Below are 23,796 nucleotides of genomic sequence, written 5' to 3'. Positions count from 1 at the left end.
CCTCCATACCTTAACTGATTCTGACAAAATCCTTTGTTGGAAACAACAACAAAAAAAAACATTGTTTCCATGACCATTATGGTAATTTGAGAGTAGAGATTATCAGAATTAAATTCTGTGTATTTATTTTATTTTTCATTAAGTCACTGTATCAGGGTTCTTTGATTTTAATATAATTACTTATTTTGCTATGCAGATAAAAACATACACAGATCGTCTGTTGCTGTTTAGGCATTTGTCCTGCTAAAATGGCCATACAACTACAACAAGCAAACATTCTTCAATGTACATTACAGGTATTTTTGTTTTCCCAAGTGATTGCAGGAGATATTTGGTTGTTCAAATGTGTTTTTTATGACTTGTTAAATATGGAGCAAAATTCAATACTATTCACACATGTACAGTAGAAGGAAATAACAATTATTTCAATACTTTACAATTGAAAACTGATTTGTTTCACAACAGACAGCTTCCTTGGTGAACATTGCCACAATTCCAAAATGACAACTTTTTAAAGGCCTGATAATTATATTAAAAAAATGAATGTTGAAATGCACTAAAATTCAATTTAACAGTCCTATAGGCAATTTCTCCTGCTATGCTTCATCTAATTAAAGAAATGCTGCTGTTACTCCAAAAGAACCACTTTTTAATATCATTGGCAGTGACTTTATACCAATATCTTAAAAGCTTAATTTAAGTTTTGAAATTTCTCTTGCATTTTTAACATTTTCTGTTTTGCTTTTTTCAAACTGTTACTTTGTGATTATCCTCTTCTTTTACTGATTCTTTTTTTCTGCTCAGTTTATCATGCCAAATGCACCTTTTTTGTTACTGATGTGTGCTTTTTAAAATTATTTTCTTTAAATTTTCAATAAAGACAAAAGAAAAACATCACCGTATTTCCACTATTTAATGCAGCGATGATTTGTGTGTAATAAACTTCACCAAAGCCCATGGTAGATGGAGAAGGGTCTAGTTGCAGCCACCGCCAACTAGGAAACGCCACATGTCCAACGTGTGTCTTTGCCATGATTTGATCGCCCCACATCGCCCCCTGGTGTCTCAGAAACGCCATTAATTTAAACTCGTGACTGAAGTTACAACTCCTGCAGAGTCCTCCTGTATTCTCAGAAAGGCAGATGGGCGTTATTAATATCTACAAAGTAAAACATAAATCCCACACATTTGACTCGGTGTTTCAGAACATTTTAGGACAAACAAAAATTTTATTTTTGTTTAAGTTGAATCATATTTCAGTAGCTTTGTTGTGTTTTTATCAAATTATTTTAATTATATAATCTTTTTGTTTTTAATTGCATTTTGAATTTTGTTTAAATTAATCTTTTTTATCTTTTTCTTTCTTTATCCTAGATTTCACAACAAAATGTTAGTTCTTATTGAAGTTATGATTAAAGTAAGAAATTGCAAATACTCTTTTGTTTAAGTTCATATTTAAAATACAACTTTGATCTGTGAAGACTTGTCCCCTAACAGATTTTCTCAGTTTCTGATTTTTTTTAACACACTTCAGTGGTTCATATGATTAACCAAATTCCAATTTCAGACAAAAAAAAAAATAAAATGCAGTTTTTAAATGACTATTTAACTTAAGGGGAAAAAAATACACCCAATCCCACTTGGCCTTGTGTGAAAAAGTAATCACCAATTACCCCATACACTTTCCTTTGTTTAATCATGTCATGAATCAATTTTTTTAGAAAGTTATGTTGAGTTTCACTTGCTGCACCCAGGCCTGATTACTGAGAACAGCATTCACGTATGAACATGAATGCTGACTACTACATTCCTGCTGTAAACTGCTCTGTGCCCACAGGAAAATGTAATTGTGAATTTCACTTAACTCTTAGTTAGACATTTCACAACCATTAAATATTTTATTCATACAGCATTATCAATGGTCAAGGAGAAACAAATAAATACTTTGCTAATGTTAAAAGTGAAGGGACAGCCTCCACAATGTAGCACAAACTGCTAAAGTCAATAAAGCAAAAATTAGCATCAGATGAATATAATACCAAAAATGTTAAAATCACTGTTAAATCAGTTATAGAAAAACAAACACTAAGAAACAACATGCAAACATTAAGATGTACTTAAACTAATTATAAAGAATAAAATAAAATGAAACAAAACATCAACTGAAATTTCATTCTTGTTCAAAATGAAACAAACCTCATTGTCTGACTTAACTTTGAACATAGTAATGAGTATGCTGGTGAACTCACACAGCAAATTTATGCAGAAATTCAATAAATTCATTGTTTGAATCTGAATATCTCTTTTGATCATCCCAGCTCAAACAATAACATTTGGTCTGAGAAATCAATAAATAACTGAACTACTTTTAGCTTAGTTGTTAGCTATCTCTGCCTGGTTTTTAGTTGTATTATCTAAATTAATAAAATTAATTCAGGTGAATAAAACCCACTGGAGCAGTGGTAGCATCCATGGCTGAACAGAAACAGAAGCAGACAGCACTCAATCTAAACCCAACATCAACAAAAGACAAAGTGGCTCCCTAAAGACAACTGATCACTGAGCAGAGAGGAAATGGCCAAACAGTGAGCGCTTAGCAACAATGATTGAGACCTCTGATCACTTCTGTCCGTTACAGTTCAATAAACTTAGCAGAGTCTCCATAACTATAAAACCCAACTCCAGCATGCAGCGGCTGAGTGAAGCAGGTCTGGACTCTGTGGAGGAGAGTCATGGTTCCAGAGACGTGGTAGAAAGACAGAACACCTGCTCTGTGATCCAGATACACTCCTACTCTGGATGAAACAGGAACTAACACTTGAGTTTCTACTCTGTTGTGATAAAATATGTAAATTTGTCTGTGACAATATAATGTCCAAGATTTGTCAGTGTTTCGAAAATCGCTGTCACCTTCCGACCTGCTGATGTTCTTGTATGAAACTGCTAAATCGACTTCCGTCCCGCTCCACTCCACCTCCCAGTAACAGCGCCCAGTCAGACTCTCTCTGCTGAGGATCTGAGTGCAGTTAGAGAATCTGTCTGGGTGATCAAAATAAAACTGGTCTTCCTCCACTAAAGTCACTTTCCTGTTTCCCTCAGATAACAACAGAAAGTTGTTTGCTGTGTTTGGGTCCAGAGTGATTCTTTTTGAATATTTCAAGAAGTCAGTTCTGGTCTTAGGTTCTGGTTCTGACAGGAGAACATCCACCAGGGGGACTGTCTTTGGGAGGTTTGTCCTCATGTCTCTCAGGATGTCCTGTAGTTTATCTCTGAGCTCTGACATAGCTGTTGTCACGTCCTCAAAGTGTCTCAGAGGACGATCGTCGATGCTGGATGAGTGTGTCGACTCACTGAGTGCTGACAGTGAGGGGTAGTTGAGGAGAAACTGGTTGTGATCCTCTGTGTGTGAGAGCTGCTCCAGCTCAGCGTCTTTCCTCTTCAGCTCAGTGATCTCCTGCTCCAGCTTCTCCTGAACATCTTTGACTCGACTCACTTCAGTTTCCTGCTGGGATCTGATCTGCTGCTTCACCTCAGAGCTTCTTTCCTGGAGGAGACGGATCAGCTCAGTGAAGATCTTCTCACTGTCCTCCACTGTTTTATCAGCAGAGACATTGATGACCTCCACTTCCTGTTGAAGCAGCTTCATATCTTTCTCTCTGTTCTGGATTCTGTGCTGGATTTGTTGTTGCCTCACCTGGAGCTCCTTCTGCTTCTCAGCCCTTTCTGCTACAGCTGGCACAGTTTCATGGCCTTTATGTTCATCCATAGTGCAGAGATAACAGATGGACTGCTGGTCAGTACGACAGAAGATCTTCATCACCTCGTCATGACGAATGCAGAGGTTCTCCTGGAGCCTCTTCGTCGGGGGAATCAGTTTATGCTTCTTCAAAGGCGGAGCATCATAGTGAGGTTGGAGGTCTCTCAGGCAGTAGGAGGTCAAACAGGATAAACAGGACTTGACAGCTTTCATCTTTCTCCCAGTGCAGACATCACAGGCCACATCTCCAGGTCCAGCATAACAGTGGTCAGCCGGAGCATGTTGGAGTCCAGTCTTCTTCAGGTCCTCCACTAACTCGGCTAACAGGGTGTTTTTCTGGAGGTCAGGTCTGCGATTGAAAGTCTTCCTGCACTGTGGACAGCTGTGGGTTCCCTTCTGGTCCTCTATATCCCAATGGTCTTTAATACAACTCATGCAGTAGCTGTGTCCACAGGATGTAGTCACCGGATCCTTCAGTAGATCCAAACAGATGGAACAGGAGAACCTTTTCCGATCCAGCTGAACTCCTGCCTGTGCCATTTCTCCTCGCAGTGAGAACGACTTGCTGAATTTCACTTCCTCCAAAGTGAAACTGAACTCTGCTCTAAATATGGCATGTTGTTACAGCTAAAGAGGCAACAAGCTGTTAGACCTGCCTCTAAACTCTGAGATCTAAAGGGGAGGGGAAGAAAAACATGCACTGACAGTGTGGTAACTTCTACAGTAGTTAACACACTGTTGATTCCAGGAAGAACTTTGATGTGTGTGTGTGTGTGTGTGTGTGTGTGTGTGTGTGTGTGTGTGTGTGTGTGTGTGTGTGTGTGTGTGTGTGTGTGTGTGTGTGACCTCTGGAGCCTCCACACAGGTCTCCTACTTTCATGCAAGGCGGCTCTTATGGAATCAATTCATCAGCTCTCACAGTGGAGTGCCTGGCTCCTCTCAGATACCTTCAGTGACTGATTCTGTCTGCCTTGCTAACAACTTCCTCTCCCTGCGGCTGACCAGCAGCGGCCATGTTGTTACAGTGCGCAGCGATGGACACAAAGACATCTTTGAGAATATGACCGCATGCACCAGGAGCAACAGAGCCACACGGGAGACGAAAGGTCACCACTCTTCTATTTATTCTTTGCTCAGAATACATGGTGCTGAAACATTTACATGACATCTGGGATAATGTTAGCAACAGAAATACAACAGAAATACGCCCAGGCAAGCTTCTCTCTTTGGCTCATCGTGTTTCTTTCCATGTTGCTATCATTTATTGATGACTCATTTTCAGATGATTTTGTGAAGAGAGTTCAAAGATAGGAGTCTGTGTTGTCAGGTTAGTAATTCCAATCTGAAAAAGGGCAAAGAAGATCCTTAAAATTAGATTTTGTTCTAGTAAAAGTTAAACAAAAAGAGCAGTCTGGTGTTAAACTCAGTGGTGGACAATATCAAAGTACACTTGAATACTATAGTTAAGTACATTTAGAATATCTTTAATTTACTTGAGTATAAATTTTTGGCAAACCTGTGACTTTCACATTTTGAGAAAGCTAATCGTTTATTTGTTCCTTTTGGCTCAGCGAAACTTTGTAGTTCATTTTCTTTCCTGAAATGCGATTGGCCATACGCTATGCTCCTTACAAGAAGAACCAATCAGTCGCCGCTCACACTTCGGATTTAGAATTACGTCATCCTCTTTAAATTTCGTGAGTTGAGCTCCTGCTTTCATTCAAACAGAACTCAGAATGGAGACAGTCAAAGAAAACGGCGCCCCCATGGAAATAACCAGGTTTGATGTCTGTAATGCTAAAACAGACAATGGCTATAAAAAGAAAGTTAAAATGATTTAACCAGTTTTGTCAAAAAATGCAAAAAAATACAATCTCAATTGTGGGGAGTCAAGAATTGTCCTTTTTTAATCCTTTTTTAGAGTTAAAGTGTTTTTGATTTAAAGAAAAAAGCTGAATTTTTATGCTAAGTTTTTACAGATAATGTAAGCAGAGCGGTTCTACATATCAGTACATCATTACTTGGTTTCAACAAGTTTCAAGGCTCTGGATAAGAACTCAGAAAATAACTTGAGTAAACTTTTGACTGAACAACTAGCTGAGTAAGATTTGACCATGAGTAACCATACTTTTACTCAAACACTAGAGCTGAGCAGTTTGTCCACCACTGGTTAAACTTTACTTCTGCCTTCCCCTTTGTCTTAACTTTTCCTTCACCCACCTGAGTTGCATCTCAGTTTAGGAACCAGCCGATGACATAGCTGCAGAGGCCATGGAAGCTCTTCCAGCAGTACTCCGTGGCGAGGCGGGATGCAGAGCCCTGCAGAGGCTTAGCTGGCTGAGGCTGCGGTTTTGTGGGTTTACGGGTAGCGGTGGGTTTGTACTGCACTGCTGGCACTGCTAGTTTGCATTGCTCTTGGCCGGGTTTTGGAGGCTTTGAAGCTGAAGTCTTGGGCCAGGAGGTCATGAAGGTCATCTGAGCCTCGTCAGAGTACTTCCTGCACATATAAGGGCGGTAGATTTTGGCTCCCTGGCAGGCGTTCTTCAGCTTCCTCAGCTCCCACATCATCTGAATGAAGTAGTGCCGAGGGTTCTTGTTGTAGGCTCCACATTGGTTCGGTTGGCCCTGGAAGTCGCAGTAGTAGGAGCGCCCTGTAGCCTGGCTCGGGGATCTGCAGGAGACACGCAGACGAGTGAAGTTTCCTGCTGCTGACGACCCCATGGTGCATGAGTCCTTTGTCTTGGTGATGAATCTGATGGTGTCGTCCCAGACGCTGGACTGCTGCTGCGGCTGCTTGCTGTCGTTGCTTTGGACGTTGGATCCACAAACAGCTGCCACCAAAAGCAGCGGCAACATCATAAGTTTCATCCCGGTCCTCATGGCAAAGCTCTTAGCTACTGCGGGGCACGGCGCTGTTTGCTTCTAAGGCATGCAAATGCAAACTTTGCAAGCTTGACAGATGGTTTTATTCATGATTCAGACGTAAACTCCTCCCCCACTTGCTAAGCTACGTGTGGGACGTTTTAAAAATGATCGACGAGACGGCTGGAAGAGGAAGAGGGCACAGAAACCACAGGAGAAACAGGAGAAGCTGATGAAAAGCAAGAGGCATAAGAGAGGCTCACACATGAGGCCAGATGTTGGGGAACAGGAGGACTATTGACCATTGATGAGAAGGAGAGCAGCAGGAATATGGAGCTAAAATCCTGAAAGAATATTCGCCTCCTTACAGATTTCTTCCATTTTTTTTCTTTGCCAGGCTCAGGATCTTTCAGATCATCAAATTATTTTAATATGAGACCAGATTAACTTGAGCATCTACAAAAGAGAGTATTCCATTGATTTTATTTTTTGTGTGTGAAAAAGCAAGTGCTGGTTGTGAAACCCTTAGGGACAACATCACTTTTATATCCCCTTCATGATTTTCTGCAGGAGAGCAGAAATTCTTGTTTTATCAGTTATGGCAAGTCATTCAGGTGCTGAAGCAATGAAACAACCCCACATCACCACACTACCACCTCCATGTTTGATGTTTTAATTCTGAAATGATCGGTTTAAAATGTACAAAAGGAAAAACGCTTTAAAGATCCCAAAGAATCATGACATTTATCCAGATGTTTGTTGGCAAATACTTAATACTCTCACCAGTTCTTGCCTATAATCTCATTCTTACTGTGTAACACAGGCAAGCAGAGCTTTGCAGTGCTTTATATGTTGTTGGGCTCTTTTGTTACTTCCTGGAGTCAATAAATGCGTTTCTGTTACGAATGTCTTCAAAACTTTGACAATATTCTGCTAATGTCGAAAAAAAAATACAATTTTATAGTTGCCTTGTTTCCATTAAATAAGAAAGCCAACTAAAATCACACTGACGTGACAGATCAGTACAACACATCAACTACTTCCTGTCTTCTTCTTCATGGTTTCCAACAGTGGAAACATCTGGTTGTTGATCACGTGATGCAAAAAAGTATTTCCATTGCAGTTTTGCGAGATAAACCAGTTTTAATGCGGTAAAAAACAACTACAAAAAACCCCTCCTCCTAGCTCTGTTCTGTTTTAGTACTTGTGAATAATGGCTCTCTAACTGTATTTTATTTACCTTTAAAATGGTGTTTCTTAAATGCTTCTGAGCTTCTTAAGGTCGGGGCATGACATGTTGCTTTAGCCTGATTCATTTAGTCAGACAGGTTCTATTAAAGTAATCCATAGATTTTTCTAAGCCAGCTGTATTGACATCTGCTTGTGGTTGGTAATTCACGAGAAACAAGGACTGTGGAAACGATTTTTTTCATTTGGTTTGAATAACATTTTATTCTGTTTGTAAATCAAATCATAAATTAAAACTTCATTGTGGATTCAGTTGACAGCTGATGTATGGCTGATGACACGCACGGTTAGTTTTTATCATGTTTTTTCATGTTCTTACAATTAAAAGTTGACTTCATTTTGACAAAGCATCAGTGTAAAACTGCTAATAGGGTACATATGCCTATGAGCTGTGGAGACCGAGACCACCAGCTTTAGTTTTTATCTCGTATTTGTAAAATTTAAAATCTACGGTTTGTGCAGCAATGATTCTCTCAGAGAGTCATAGAAAAGTCCAACGCGGGTCCCCAGCAGAACTCCCATCTGGGGATTTTTGCGTCACCAGACACGAGTCTGAACATAAAGTTTCTGGCTCTGGAAGGCGATGTGTTTAATTTGGCTTCCAGGGATGGGTTGGTAATTAGTCTTTGAAGATGCAGATTCTGACCACCTCTGCTGGCCCCTTTACATGTGGTTACACTCTAAAAAGAGTATTTGCTCTCTGTTGATGCTGGGGTCTTATTACATTCACTTAATTCATTTGGGTTGGTGATGACAACTTTTATTGGTTCAGTTCACTTAGAAATCACTTTTTCATCTGAAATGAACTTTTTTTTACTTTTATTCTAAGTAAAACTATTAAGTTGACTGCAGCTTTGTTATCCTACGTCTACACAGACCCCAGCAGCAACCACATTGTAACCGCCATTTCTTTTAGAGGGACAGTTTTATGTGTTTTTCAGCCACAGACTGCCATTTTATAGAACAATCATGTGTTACCTCAAGTTGTAATAAAAATCCTACATATGTCAAATATGACTTAAAAGAAATTTTACTTCATACTTTAATGCATTGAAATTGGGCCTCTGTCTCTTTAAAAACATCTGTTCTTTGTGAAACTCTCCGCCTTCCGGAAGTCACCACAACATGGCTCCTCTATTAACCCTTTAACAACATTTTTACTAGCGTTTCACTGAGAAGTAGTTTGGTGTGTGAATTTCATTGTTTTTTAGAGTTAAGTACTTAAGACTATTTAATATCTGACCTTCAGAACAGTTGTAACAATTTCTGGTCCACACATTAAAAAGTCAAAAGGAAGAAACACAAAAGACTCAAGTTGGACTCAAGCTTTTATTCACAGATTTGCTCCTTCTGGAGAAACTCCAAAATTTTCTCTTTGGTCCTTAGACCTCTGTTGTCATGGCAACAGGGCTTGCTGTAATGGACTACCATAGGCTACGCTGCCTTTGCGCGTTAGCCGTCCAAAAGTACTTACGTAACATCATGCTAAAAAGCAGCATATGTTATGTTAACAACAGCAGCTTTTCTCATTTATTATGGGATAAACTGGAGCTGCCAATTAACTTGTTCAATATTTAAAGGCAATATTTTCAACATTTTGGGAATCCCCTTTGTTTCCTGGTTGTTTGTGAAAAGAAAATATGTCCATAAATGTTATAAAAACTTCAATGAATATTTGAGCCATCCAAAAATATCCTTGGTATAATTTCAAATATAAGATATAATCTCAATTAAAATGTTATGCTACAAACTAAAATATACATTTTACTAGCAAAGCAGGTGTTTGACATTTTAGGCTTTTTGTCTGGATGGATGGATGGATGGATGGATGGATGGATGGATGGATGGATGGATGGATGGATGGATGGATGGATGGATGGATGGATGGATGGATGGATGGGCCAGAATTTTCAGCAGACATTCATGGTAATTAGAAGACAAAGTAAAGCTCTGGTGATCAGAAATACTTCACGTTAAGCCATTATTAAGTTAATTTTCTATTTTTTGAAGGAGTATATCTTTTATTTTGTTAGTTATCCACTAATGTGTTTAATTATGCAGCAAAACATATTGCCCTGACTGTGCTGTTTTACACTTTCCCCTAAACATGTATGCAATCAGTCATCCCAAATAATTTAAGCTATGATACAAATATCCACAGAAAGAAAAAAAAAACATAAATCTACAAAAACATGACTAACATTATATAAAACAAAGATTAACAAAAGAATATATAAAACTTTCAAAAGTTTTGAAAGTGTATAAAATGATGACTTCGGTTGTCACGATAAAACTGATGTAGATGAGGCTTAATTCTCTGTTATGATGCAGGAACTTTCTACAGCATGAGAAGCCAGAAGATTGCTGGAGCGACCGAGAGAGGATTTCATGAGTTTGCAGACGACGGCCTTCAGAAGTTCTGTTATGAGGAGATGAAGGAGCGCTGGGGGTGGGACGCCCCACCACACTCTTCCTGATTATTGATTTTTATTCCCTTTTTGTGTTCCACTGAAGCTTCAGGTGATCTAAATGCTGGAAAAATCCCAGAGATCCTGGGAAAAAGATGGAAAGGAGCCATGGGTTAGACAGTTATTAATGTACTCCTTTTTTTCTATCTACAGTCTTTTTCTATCTATTGTGATGTTGCACATCAGAGTCTAGAAGAGGAGAGTTTAAGAAGGGAGCGCTCACCTTTACAGGACTGATCAGTTCCAGTTCTCCTGTCCACTGTGGAGGAAGGAAGGAAACAAAGTCAAACCAGGTGAAGCACAAAAGAAATCCTCAACTTTGATCTATTTTCACTTTTCCAATTGTTGGAAAACTCCATTCTCTACTTAGTGCCCAGAACTATGCATTAAATTCAATTTCTTTAGAGCTTTGAAAGAGTGATAAGCTCTTTAATATGTTTTCTAATCAGAATAAACAAACATTTACTCACTCCTACAATTCTTTATTCAATTCAATATAAACGCTAGGGATATGGGTGTATAGAAAATGGATGGATGGATAAACACTTCTTGACTTTTGTTCTTTTCTGTATGATGAAAATATATAATCATTGGGGTATAAAGACAAATTTGCTCCTTTGTTTTATCGCTGATGAAGAATTATCCTTAGACTGATTTAGAGTTCGGAGACTGATCGGTTTCTGACTCATTCTGTGATCTATTCCAATTAAAAGTTTCTGCAGAGTTTTGTAAAATAATAAAGAGAAGCACATAAAGCACTAGCTATGACTCATGGTGGGCAAAAAAAGAAAAATAAAGGTAGGAAACTTATCAAAGTGGTCAATGTGAGAAGTGAAAGAAACATTGAGTATTATCAATATAAAACAGCTAATTTACAACTTTGCTCAGTAACAGTTGAGACTCATGACTAATTTCTATGACAGAATCAGATGAAAACTTTGTTCCCCTTTGACTTTTGCTTAAAATTTTAAGAAAAAAAAGATCAAGAGGGCGAGAAGAAGAAATATGGTGAAGATGATGATGAAAGATGGATCCGGGCAGCAGGACGAATCCGAATCGAGGAGAATGGTTTGATGGACAGTCAGTCGAGTTAGTGATGGTCAGACGAAGGGTTTTCGCCGGTCATAAATACCTCTAACAGGGAAGAAACATCCTGCAGGTCACCATTCACTTGGTGGAGCCGAGGCCCGAGGGAACCAAGTCAGTGTGTCATTATAGGGAGCGCTACAAACACACACACGAGGAAGTCTTTATAATAAATAAAAAAAAAACTTATTTTATTAAACTCTTTCTGATTTGCAGATGGAACTCCCTCCACCGCATGCAGACAAGCGAAGTTTGATTCATAGCACTGCTCATACCTTTCCACTGAAATCACACACCTGCTTGCCAACATTACCTGTTTTTAGCCCTACTACAACACATGATGAAGGGGGGTGAAGGCGAGAGGGAACACCTTCCTGAAGCTAAAGAGAGTGAGCTGATCCTGAGGTAAACCGGTCGGAAAAGTATGAAAGGTCCAAAATATCCAAATGGTGAGAATGAAAGGCAAAAGGCTTTGAAAAGCTGAGCGACATTAAAGAGTGACAGGCCACGGATAAGAGTATCTGGAGGAAACACCAGGATCGAACAAGAGGAGAATCAGCAGTCCAAGAAGAAGAAGAAGAAAAAGAACGACGGAGGGAGACAGAAAATATGTTGGGTTAGTTTGGATTTGAGCTCAGCCAGAAAACACCCAGAATCTCTGATAGCAGGAATGAAAATATATTTCCTGTAAGGGTGAAGACACAAAACCCAAAAATCTTTTCTTGGACTCACTCTTCAAAGACGTCCTCTGTGTCCATCCGTCTGTAGTATTTGGCCAGTTTGACGGAAAAGACGATGCTGGGAATCAGCAGGATGCAGCAGGCTCCTAAACCCATCCAAAATGTGTTCTGGAAAACAAACCCGCCAGTTAAAGAAATGGAGTGACTGGATGGAATGACTGAGATGTTGAAATACAGAAAGTACAAGTAAATGTTTTGAGGAAGTTAAACTGAACTTGCTTAGATCATTTTGTGCCTCACTGTATATGGAACAGTTATGGTGCAATTTTATCCATCCATCCATCCATCCATCCATCCATCCATCCATCCATCCATCCATCCATCCATCCATCCATCCATCCATCCATCCATCCATCGAGTTTAAGACCAGGGCTCACTTACAAAACTTTTTTTTTTTAAACGCATGTCTTACTGTTTTACTGTAGCTAGTGTCTTACTAGCTTATTGAAGCTAGTAAGACATGCTACAAAGCTAGCTTACAAAACAGCTACAAAGCAACATATTTAGCGCATGTTTAAAACAAACTGTTAAAATTGAATTAAAAAATGTCTGTCATAACTGTGATACAGAAATTGCTTGGTTACCATTGGTGGTAACCCTGGTGATTTTGTTAAAAGGAAATATTTCTTAATGTGCAATAAAGCATAAATTCATTCAAATGTTGTTTTTTTTAATTATTACTTTTGCGTGATCAAAAAGTATGACTGAGACCAAATGCCAAACTTTTTCAGACTTTTAATAACTAACTAACCAAACCCCTTGAGGTTAGCTAAATGTGAGAAACTAAAACACACAGATAAGACTAAGTGAAAGAGGTAGATTGTTAAACTGTTAGAGATATGCTTGTGTATAAACAACAAACAAATGCATCATTCATAAACTGCAAAAAAGGGATCCTTTTAGTATTTTTTTCATGAACTAAATAAAACTTTTGGAGATGCATGATGTTAAAGTTAATAAGTGCTGCAAACATAAAGCTAAAACAGGCCAGAGTGAGGTTCCTGTCCTGACACAGCCTGCTCCCAAAACACACTCTGCTCTAAACGAGCCATTGATATCTCTACAGCTGGCATCCTGACTTCCTGTGAACACAGAAACATCCACAGTGAGATCTTACCACAGAGTCAATGATGAAGCTGCAACCCACTATCTCCATGCTGTCCACCATGTTGCTGATGGGTTTACACTGGGCTACCTCTGCAGATAGCTGCAGGGGACAAGGACACACAATATGAGCCAGAGTGCGAGGCCGGGGGATAGGGGGGGTATGGAACTCTGTTCCTGCTAAAACCAACTTAGATCAACAGATGGAGGTCAATGGACTGGTTGTTATTTGCCAACACCAGAACATCTTGTTCAAGTGAACCAACTCCAGGAAGTCCATTAGGACTGGCACACTGTCTACATAGTAAGGCCAGCTTAGTGTTAACAGTGGGCCTTTGTGCTGCTGTCCTGTCCTGACTCAATCAACTGAAAAGCGAAAATAAACCAGAGAAAAAAGGAGAAAAACACTCACAGAGTTTTTAACCCAGTCAGTGTACTGCTTGAAGTATCCCACCAGGCTGTGAACGAAGGCCTTCGTCTCCTGCAGAGCAGAGAGAGCATCGTGATCAGACGGAGGTTTCAGCTTTAGACAGCTATTATTTTCTAGCAACATGCCATTAAAAATAGGTTTTAATAATAGGTTACAAAAAATATTTTTTGGAAGTTTTCTATGTTTTTTCAACTGAATTAGGATTATTTTCCACTGCTGAATCCAAAAATGACATCTATTTTTCTCAATCAGGTCAGGTTTTTATTCTAATATCATTTATAGAGAAATCCAGTCTTCTGACTAAATTGATGACATTTTTGTGACATTATCAGTTCATTTGTGTTTAGATAACACTTATGTTATCTAAAAAGGTTTTAGGAAAAAAAATCGTTTTCTAACAGAGTGTATGAATTAAATGTCACAAACTTGGACTTCTGTAAATTGAATAATAAACACTGATAAGGGTAAGTACATGTGGATTGAACATTTTGTCTTCATTGTGTAAAATTCTCCGTCTCTTTTCTGTCCTGATGGAATCTCTCCTCCTGCTCATCACTTATTGATCCAAATTCTCAGGAAACTGATCCAGATGTGAGTTGTTTAAAATAATAGATTTTATTACATACATTGTAACGTTTGCCATTTTACTTCATTATGTGTACAACATGGTGCAGAAGCCCTGAGTTATTTTTCTAAATTTCCGTTGCTTATTTTAAGAGTTTTTGCTGTTTTTCATCCTTTTTGTCAGCTCAAACCTGAATATTTTTAGATAAATCTTTAAGTGATAAGCTGTGTAACTCTCACCTATAAATCATTCAGGCTTTAAAAACAGTCCTAAAGTTAGAAGTTGAGGCACTGCTAATCACGTGTAATACAGAAAACCAAGAAAAGAAGCTGCTGCAGCTCTGTTTCTGTTCAATTAGTTTTGCCACATACGCTGGAATATCTGGAATATGTCTAATGCAGAAAAGAAATGGATATGAGGAAAACTGATGAGCAATAAGCAATAAATCAATTGTCAAATGATAAATCAAAATGAGCTCAATCATTTCATTTCTGATGAATATTTTTTGAAGGGCAATATTGTTTACAGCCACTTCATAATCTATTTTTGTTTCTTTTGCAGTAAGTAGCTTTTATGTCTGTTTTATATGTTGGTTTTGGTTGCCATGTCTTATTCTGAATATTTGAAATTTTTTCCAGTTCCAGTATTTGGCATTCTTTTCAAAATTAAAGTTTATTGATCTTTGAGAGGACAAACTTCATCCATCCATCCATTTTCTATACACCCTTGTCCCTAGTGGAGTCAGGAGGGTTGCTGGTGCCGATCTCCAGCTAATGTTCCGGGTGAGAGGCGGGGTCACCTGGACAGGTCGCCAGTCTGTCGCAAGGACAAACTTCAACTGTCCCAAAATAACAATATTAACATTATACTGTAATAATTACTGGTACAATTTATCATCCAGCAACATTAGTTATTGTGACAGGCCCTCATAAACTGTATGTGTATAACGGGATAAAGGATGTAAAGTTTGCTGCATGTTGCTGAGTAAAGAAACAGTAGGTTGCTAAACAAGTTGTAAAAGATAAGAATATTCACATCTCATAAATTCTAAAAAAAAAAAAAAAAAAAAACGGGAAACAAGGGAGCTTAAAATATATAAAAATTAAATAGAAAAAATGGCACAAATGAGCTGGAGATAGGCACCAGCAACCCTCCCAACCCCACTACGGGACAAGGGTGTATAGAAAATGGATGGATGGATGGAAAATGGAAATGGCACAAATGAAAAATCAGAGTGTACACCTTGATAAGCTTGGCTAAGCAGGTTTCTAATTCCAAAGTTTGCTTAGGTTTGTACCTGTTTCACCACATGCGAGGCATTTTGAGTGATGAGATATTCTGCTGCATCGATGGCGCTCAGAATGTTCGTGACTTTCATCTGAGACACAAAGAAGAATCAGTTCATATGAACAAAATCAACTGATTTCCAGCTGAAAATGGTTTTATGTGGATAGTTTTACTCACAGGCAGGTCGTTGGACATCTTCTGCAGCAGCTTGATGCCTTGGCTCAGGGTGCTCTGCACAACAAGACACAAAAACAAACAGTTTTGCATAGGTCTTGATACTGAAAAATTGTTATTGTGTATTTTACTTTACATTCAGAATTCCTAATTGCACTTTCTGAACCATTTGAAAGAAGGTTTGTTGCAGTTTATTTTTTCCATGTTTGACTAAGGCAGTCAGCCTGTTGTTTTTGTCAGTTTCAGTTTCTTTATAATGTATTTTATGTTGGCTGTTCTACTTTTTATTGAACTGACTGAACAAATTAAAGTTGTTTTTACATGTTTGACCAAGCTTGTGAAGCTGTTGGTGTATTTAAAGTGTGCTGTTCCGATGCAGAGTTATCAAATAAATTAGTAATTAAGTATAATTATGTGTGCTTTTTAAAATCAGAAACATTTTAAGTCAATTGAGCACCATTTTTTCTGTATTGAATTGGTATCGGCCGATACTGAACCTCAGATATCCGTATCGGTATCGATATCGGTATCGGTATCGAACATGAAAAAAGTGAATCAGTGCATCCCTGGTGCAATTATAGGCATGGACACTGCATACAAATAAAGGGGCAACGACACGATTATAAACATGTTGCTACAGTCACAGGAACACATGAACCACGATGTTACAGCAAGCACAGACAGAAGGCACCATGCAGCAGCTTACCCGCACTCGGACATATTTCTGTTACCACGGGAACACAGAGGGAGGGAATGAGAAGTTAGAAGAAACTTTGAGGGGTTTGCAATGTAAAGTGACTGCAATGTGTTGGACATACTTATGGATAATAAATCAGTAACAATATATTGTGCTCAACATAAATAGATAATACATCTGACAGAATATTCAATATTCAATATATAGAATATTCACTGAACTCTTAGTCAGAACTGCACAGCATTGTGGAGGATGTAGGCAGAGGAAATGCCTTAGCTGCTCAACTTCTCACAGCAAGCTAAGCAAGGCTGGTGGTATCAGCTAACTCAATCGCTCTTTGGTTACCTAGCAACAACCTTACCATGGCTTGCTCCATGGGCACCACCTGCTCCCTGTGGATGCTTCTGATTCTGCTGGCATGTCCCTTCAGAGCGTTCTCCAAAGCTCCACGGGGCTTTAAAAACACGATCGACAAATCATTTAGGGTCATTCAAAAAATGAATGAAGTAATTGTTTCTCCCTCCATGTGTCTACAGATCTACAGAGATTAGTTTGTTGTATAATGAGAGCAGGGTTGTTGCTGGTGTAAGGGTTACCAGATGTGAAGTCAAGACTCACCAGCTGGTCGGCTTGATCCTCCAGATCGGAGCAGAAAGACAGCAGATCCACAATAGTGACTCCCTTATTCACCTGAAAACAGTTGCATCCTTTCATTAATGACTTCAACAAAAATCTAAATCTTTGTGATCAACAAAAGGAACAAATGAGTCCTCCTTATTTGGCTAACTGTTACTGCCGAAGTGGTTAGAGTTTGCCCACATGCCTAAATAAAAAGGATAATTGATGATACTTTATAAAATCATTTTTATTTAGCTCTATCTAAATAAAGCTGAACTATTTTTTTTTTCATAAAAAATATGATTTTTTTTTTTTTTTTTTACATATTTGGTAAAAGTGTCACTATGTAAGATCCTCCTCCTGGCTCTGATTGGTTGTTTCTAGTTAGCACTGGAAGAAGGCAGATGAGCTTGATTTGTTCACAGATTATCTGTCTCATACTGCCAGCTAATCTCATTTATTTTTGCAGGACTCCAACTCAAATTTTGAGGGACATTTTGGCCTTACAACCCTTCCTGGATTCATGGTCAGTAACAGTTGTCTCTCTAAGGACATTGTTTAACATCATTTGTAAACTACCACAGTTGTTGTTTTCAATAGGGGTCGGTCAGATACATTTATTATTAACAGTGCTAAACTTCTATTTTACCCTCCTAACTTTATCAATAAGTAGCAAGGATGCAATTAAATTTAGCCATAAAATGCTGGCAGTTATAAAAATGCTGGTTTTCACCTGACAGTGAGACAGAAGGACAAAAAGACTAAGTTAACTAGACAGTATTTCTAATATGGTTTTTAACACATAGCTCACCTCAGCCAGGTAAACTGGATAGTCAATTTCTCCAACTCCTGAGTTTGCAAAGTTCATGAGATTGTCTCTGCCTGCTTGGTCCAGCAGCATGATGTCCCTCAGGTCCACCTGGACTCCTTCCAACACTTTGGCCAGATCTTTGTTGTACTGTTGTGAAGCAGACACAGATCACGGCCACTCTGCCCCATCACAGACCCACAAACTGTGAAACGCCGACACTCACCACAGTCCTGTTTAGGAATGAGTTGATGTTGAAGATGTTCTCCAGCTGCAGAGCGTGATACAGACCGTTGTTCTCATAGCACTCCCTGGTGGACAAATCTTGTCATTACACATGGGACCTCAGTTTCCATTTTTCAAATTTTCAGAGGCAATTTTGAAGTTTCTTGACCAATTTTGTGAGATATTAAAACAATGTGCAAAACCAGATCACAACATCACTTGTTTTATCTGTTAAATAGCACTCATACATCAAACCTTCATGTAAGCTGTACATGAACAAAATCCAGGATTTGTTGAAAGAAAATTAGAATAATTAAAAAGGAATGTATAATTGTGTTTTAGTGTCATTTTAGATAGAAAAAAGAGAAAAGGACGAGTTCATTTTGCTAGAAAAATATCAGAAATTTTGACATTTGCCTCAAAAATTTCTAGAAAACACAGGGATATTTCTGAGCTGTAGAAGTAAAATTTTGAGAGAACCCCCCCACACACACAAATTTTCAAAAGTTTCAAAAGTAAAAGACTTTTGACTTCTAAATATTTTCTGATTATGAAAAGTTTAAAATTTATGACTTGAAATTTTAAATTTTCCCAAGTCTTTTCCAGAAATTTTCTGAGATTAATCTCAACAATTTCAGACTGTTTTCTTGCAAATTTTTAAGCTTTGGAGCTCAGATATGTCCTTGTTTCTTCAAGATTGCATTGTAATGAAAGAAAGGAGCATTTTCTGCACCTGTACATGCTGCCTAGGGTCAAGTCAATGTTTGGATTCTGGAAGAGCATCCCAGGAAGAAAATTCCTTTTTTCAGGATGAACAAGGAATGGTGTATCAATAATCTGCACAAACACAAATGTGAACCAACAGAGCAGAAATTTAGTCCACTGTGCATCACTATTCTGTTCAGATATCACAAGAAAACAGATATGGAAGAAACTGAGGATTCCTAAAGGGAGGTTTCTGACTTCAGTACCTTGAAAAGCTGTCGGTTGGCCAGAGGTTCACATATCAGCTTCTCCACGTTGCCTCCAACAACAAACAGAGTGGTAACGAGTCCCATCAGCACCCAGGCAAAGATAAAGGAGAATCCCACACCTCTGAATGAAAAAAGATCAAAATAACCTATAAAACACACATTTATTAATTACCAAATTTGTCTGTAATTTGGTTGCTAAAAAAAGAAGAAACAAGGTCAGAAAGAGCAACGGTAATTGCGAACATTTTAGATGTAATATTGCATTTTTGAAAAATATGTCTATCCATTAAACAACTGACAATCTTTACAAAAAAATCTACAACTCATGTTTCTTTCTTTTACAATTTCTGTCATTTATTTACAACAACAAAAAATACTAGTATTTGTCAGACCATTGATTGTTGAGTTGGGATCATTTTGACATTTACGGCTGAAGACTATGGCCTAAAAAGTGAGTTTGGAGCAAATTTAAAGGGGCAGTATGATATATTTCCCAGGCACCTGATGCCATTTTATAGCATGATCAATTAACTATGTTAACTTCAGATGTTATTAAGTGCTATATATGTCAAATGTGACTTAAAAGAAATTTGAATTTTTGATTTAAAACATTGAAATTGGGTCTCTGTCTCTTTAAGAAACTCCTGTTGTTTTTGAAACGCCGCCTTCAGGAAGTCATCTCTCCTCAATTAACCCTTTAACAATGTGCTTACCAGCGTTTCACTGAGAAGTAGCTCCTACAATGAGCTCAGCAGGTGTTTGCTAATTGCTGCTGGCTAGTCTGAAGGAGCTTGGAAGCTTGGAAACTGCAGCTCTGAGGAACAGCGCTTCCTCTCTAAGGTGGGTAGGTCCACCCAGGAGTTTTGCACAGCTGAATGGTTGCCATGGAGATTAAAGGATTTCTCAAACATGAATGAAATAATCAAGGCAACACTCCAGCTATGTTTTTGATGCTGGAGTAATATTGTAACATGATGTAAAGCTCAAAAAAGTTGACTTTACATAATACTGCTCTCTTAAAGGTAAATGGTCACAGTGACAACGTACGCCATCAGCAGGTTTCCGCCGGTGTTGGACAGGCAGCCGCGTGTGGTCGGGGTGGCCTGCTTGTCGTAGCCGCAGGTGCCGCAGAGCAGGCCCAGCATGTTGAAGGCCAGAATCAAGACAACGGTGCAAAGAACGGCCACGCAGGCGATCCACCTGCAGCACAGAGACACCTTTAACACGCTTTACTTCCTAAACCAAGAAGCCAGGATATCATCTGAGTCTCAATCAAAAGTTTTTCACAAACCCTCCCCAAAAAACAGGAAAACTCAGATGTTTAATGTAAAGAAATGGTTGATGGTTTATTGCTGTCACTGAGCAAATCAAAGCTAGATTCAGTTGATCAGAATAAAAAGACAATCCATTTCAACATGTCGTGGGATCAAGTTTCACCAACCTGTAGAAATCCATCTGGTCCACCTGGGGGTAAAATGACTCGATGAACTTGTGTCTTTCGTTGAGAAAAATTGTGAAATTGGCGAGAGAGGATTCCACTGGGAACATCTTGGAGAAGCCGTTGATCTCATTTCCAATCTTATCCAGCATGCTTTTAACTCCTGCAGCAACACAGAGAACCACTTCAAATTAAACACATTTACTGTTCCTCAGGAAGATAAGCTAACACTTCACATCGTCCTTAATACATAATAGTGACAGCATCATGCATTTGGGGATGCTTTTTGTCAGCAGGGTCAGGGAATCTGATCTAAATACAAGCCAAGAAAAGAGCCAGAATGGCCCAGTCAAAGTCCTAGGTCTAACTAGGACTCTGTGGCAAGATATTCAAAGATGCTCTCTGTCAAATCTGACTCAGGTTGAGTTGGTCTGAAAAGAGAAAACGTTCAAAATAAAGGAAGATTTTCAGCGGAGGTTTCTTTACAACATTGATTCAAGGGAGCTGAATACAAATGCATGGCACAAAGTGAAAACCCATTTTCTTTCATCTCAGTTTTATAAATAACTGTGTTTTGGTCAATCACATAAAATCCCAATAAAACCAGATGATGGTTGTGATTATAGTGCAACAAACTTTGAAGGTAAAGGAGTGTGAATGCTTTAGCATAAGGTTCAGTATAACTTAGATCAGCTGTATCTGTGTTAGGGTAGAAGAATGATGTCCAGATCTTATAATTGAGTTTAGTGTCTGATCTATAAATTTAGGTTCCAGTTTATTTTTGAAAATGGAGGCATATGTATTAATGGACATTTACTTGTAAATCCAGAGGATTTTAGCCATGTAGTTAATTTCCATCTCTAGTCCCATTGGTAGGTTGATGTTAAAACACAAACGATAAAAAAACAAAATAAACACACAAAATAACAGTACTAAATGAGAAATACATACCATAAAATCAATACATATTTACATATAGTCAATGTTGACATTTTTTGGCTTAGCTTAGTAGCTTTTTATTTCGCCCTGAATTGATTATCTTTATTCTCGCACTGAGATTATAAAATCCAGCCAATTTAGAAAAGTTTTCTGAATATGCATATTTAATTTTAACAGCACCAGGGAAAAAAAGCATCCATAAGAACATGACTTACGAGGCAGAGCTGTGGGTTGTCATTTAAAGGCATGCATGTGAACGAAGAGAGAAACCTTCAGTCAAAGTTCATTTTGATCCTCCACACTCAAACACACAGGGATGTGTGTTTACCTGTGACGATGTTCCTGGTCTGTTCTTTCACCATCGCTGGGGTGTCGTTAAAGGAGGCGTAACCCTGTTAAAAAATAGATGAAGAAAAGAAAAGAAGAAAAATGGCACCAGGTCATATACTGAACTGCAGGCCTCTGATGGCTCAGAAACAAACAGTTACCTTTTGGACAATGTTGCTGAGATCTATTTTCAGTACAGTGTTTATGTTGGTCAAGGCTTCGTTAACATTTGGAAGCTGAAAGGGAGAACAGAGAAAAAAGACATACAAGTTAGCAGGAGAAATAAAGAAGGTTTTTATTCTAATTTTAATATTACAATGTTTAAAGGGGAAATATTATGTGCTTTCCAACCACATACAATCACTTTATAGCACAATCAAGTACAGTAGCTATGTTACCCCCAGTTGCTTGTAAAAATGATGTACATATCTAATTTGACTTCATCATCAAGCATCTTGAAATTGGGCCTCTGTCTCTTTAAAAACTCCTGTTCTTGCTGAAACTCCGCCTTCAGGAAGTCATCACAACATGGCTCCTCTATTGACCCTTTAACAATGTTTTTACCAGTAGATAAACAGTTCCACCAGGTGTTTGCTAATTGCTGCTAGCTAGTCTGAAGGAGCTCAGTGGGGGAGTCACGGAGGAGGGCTGCTCTGTGAGGCAGAAGCTCTGAAACTGCAGCTGCGAATAGGAGCTGCAAGTTGAAGGAGGGACCATGTCCATCCAGGTGTTTTGCACAGCTGAATGGTTGCCATGGAGATTCAAGGCAACACTCCAGGTATGTTTTTCATGAGGGAATAACATTATAACATGAGGCAAAGCTCAATAAAGTCAATTTGACATAATACTGCCCCTTTAATGGACATACTCAGCATATATTTCTCATGGACAAAAATACACTTTTCCAGGTTTAAGTGAATTTTTATTGTATAAATACAAAAGTTCACTTTAACCTTTTGACATATTTTACTATGGAAACATGCAAAAATCAGACTGGATCCATGGATGTGATTCTTATGTCAGACCAGTGTAACAATCCTCTAGTAAAAAAGTATTTCTCCTGACCTTGGAGAAGTCGGCGTTGGTTCCGAGCTGAGGCAGGGTGGAGCGGATCGTGTTGCAGGTGGGGGACACGGCTCCGTTGGTGCAGGCCGGGTCCGACAGCGTGTTGGACAGAGAGGAGCGCTCCCCGGCCAAGCTGGCCTGGAGCTTTCCCGTTCCCTCCTGAAGGATCTCCAGGGCGGAGCTGACGTTCTCCAGAGCTTCTTTGGTTTCCCGCATGGCTAAAAAAAAAAAAAAAGTCTGAGAGGCAGAACCGAATCAGAAACTACATTTAGTCGTTATTAAACTACACTCAGCACGCTGACCACAAAATCCACAACCAACATATAAAACATATATAGGTTAATCTACAGAAATCAGAATATCATTTGTTTTATTAATACAGTTCAAGTTATAAAATTGATATAATCATCTTCCAAAAACAAAGTATTTTTTCCCAAAAGCCTTTTTTGGCTTAGGCCATTAATTTATGAAGGTGATAGAAAATGAATTACAAACAATAATTAATTATTTCTATTAATTGTGATGATTATAGTTTAGAGATAATGAACCCAAAATCTAGTTTTTCATACAATTACAATATGACTTTAGACTAGTTAAAAAAAAACTATACAGCTAGTCACTGACAACTTGCTTTATTAAAGAAGCTTCACAAAGCTTCTTTAAAGGAAAAACGTTGATGAAAGGCTGTTGAAACACAACCTTAAGAGGTTAAGAGGATTGTGAAGCAAAGGTCACAATATGCAAAATGAACAACTGCAATCCTTTTTATTAATAATATTTAATAAAGTTTTATTTTTAGACATCTACATTTGGGTTTCCATTCACGATAACCAATAATCATCAAAATTAACAGAAAAAATATTTTGTAATGAATCAATGTGACTTATAGTCACCTTCCTAAAATAATGGCCCAAGTCATGTGGGTTTTAAGATTTTAAGACCAGGTAAGTAATGCACTATTTTTTTTTTCTTATGCTGATAGTT

At 38.4% G+C, this 23,796-nt stretch overlaps 3 protein-coding genes across 12 annotated transcripts in view; all 3 read right to left on the bottom strand.

Moving 5' to 3' along the window:
- Positions 1–1,415: 1,415 nt before the first annotated feature.
- On the bottom strand, positions 1,416–4,800 carry LOC106964562 (tripartite motif-containing protein 16-like). Its single transcript, XM_015060157.1, has one exon. It carries the CDS (start codon positions 4,295–4,297, stop codon positions 2,633–2,635), a length of 1,665 nt encoding a protein of 554 aa, XP_014915643.1. The 5' UTR covers positions 4,298–4,800; the 3' UTR covers positions 1,416–2,632.
- A 67-nt stretch (positions 4,801–4,867) lies between these two features.
- On the bottom strand, positions 4,868–6,718 carry fgfbp2b (fibroblast growth factor binding protein 2b). Its single transcript, XM_015060158.1, has 2 exons — positions 5,978–6,718; positions 4,868–5,099 (listed from the first exon to the last, which is right to left on the bottom strand). The coding sequence occupies exon 1, from the start codon at positions 6,635–6,637 to the stop codon at positions 5,990–5,992; it is 648 nt and encodes a 215-aa protein (XP_014915644.1). The 5' UTR covers positions 6,638–6,718; the 3' UTR covers positions 4,868–5,099; positions 5,978–5,989.
- A 2,459-nt stretch (positions 6,719–9,177) lies between these two features.
- Positions 9,178–23,796, bottom strand: part of prom1b (prominin 1 b) — a 37,066-nt gene continuing 22,447 nt past the window's right edge. For 2 of the 10 annotated variants that reach the window (XR_001428453.1, XR_001428456.1), the window contains 21 exons: positions 22,813–23,030; positions 21,909–21,983; positions 21,749–21,812; positions 21,636–21,644; positions 20,485–20,644; positions 20,091–20,243; positions 19,041–19,164; positions 18,803–18,906; positions 18,071–18,155; positions 17,848–17,994; positions 17,037–17,108; positions 16,780–16,872; positions 16,428–16,445; positions 15,725–15,778; positions 15,558–15,638; positions 13,678–13,746; positions 13,279–13,368; positions 12,154–12,269; positions 11,468–11,559; positions 10,559–10,594; positions 9,178–10,419 (listed from right to left, as the gene is read on the bottom strand). Coding sequence is in view for 3 of the 10 variants with exons in the window: in XM_015060173.1 (XP_014915659.1) it covers positions 11,912–11,942; positions 12,154–12,269; positions 13,279–13,368; positions 13,678–13,746; positions 15,558–15,638; positions 15,725–15,778; positions 16,428–16,445; positions 16,780–16,872; positions 17,037–17,108; positions 17,848–17,994; positions 18,071–18,155; positions 18,803–18,906; positions 19,041–19,164; positions 20,091–20,243; positions 20,485–20,644; positions 21,636–21,644; positions 21,749–21,812; positions 21,909–21,983; positions 22,813–23,030 (1,763 nt within the window). In the remaining 7 variants the exon portion in view is untranslated. Of the gene's footprint in view, positions 10,420–10,558; positions 10,595–11,467; positions 11,560–11,627; positions 11,943–12,149; positions 12,270–13,278; positions 13,369–13,677; positions 13,747–15,557; positions 15,639–15,724; positions 15,779–16,427; positions 16,446–16,779; positions 16,873–17,036; positions 17,109–17,847; positions 17,995–18,070; positions 18,156–18,802; positions 18,907–19,040; positions 19,165–20,090; positions 20,244–20,484; positions 20,645–21,635; positions 21,645–21,748; positions 21,813–21,908; positions 21,984–22,812; positions 23,031–23,796 lie in introns of those variants that run through there. The other 8 variants (XR_001428455.1, XR_001428459.1, XR_001428454.1 and 5 more) reach the window with 6 other exon arrangements.

This window comes from Poecilia latipinna, unplaced genomic scaffold, assembly GCF_001443285.1.
Source record: "Poecilia latipinna isolate Pla-1442-1.1 unplaced genomic scaffold, P_latipinna-1.0 Scaffold1691, whole genome shotgun sequence".
Taxonomy (NCBI): domain Eukaryota; kingdom Metazoa; phylum Chordata; class Actinopteri; order Cyprinodontiformes; family Poeciliidae; genus Poecilia; species Poecilia latipinna.
Note: the sequence above shows the minus strand (reverse complement) of the source record. Positions and strands in the feature narration are given on the sequence as shown.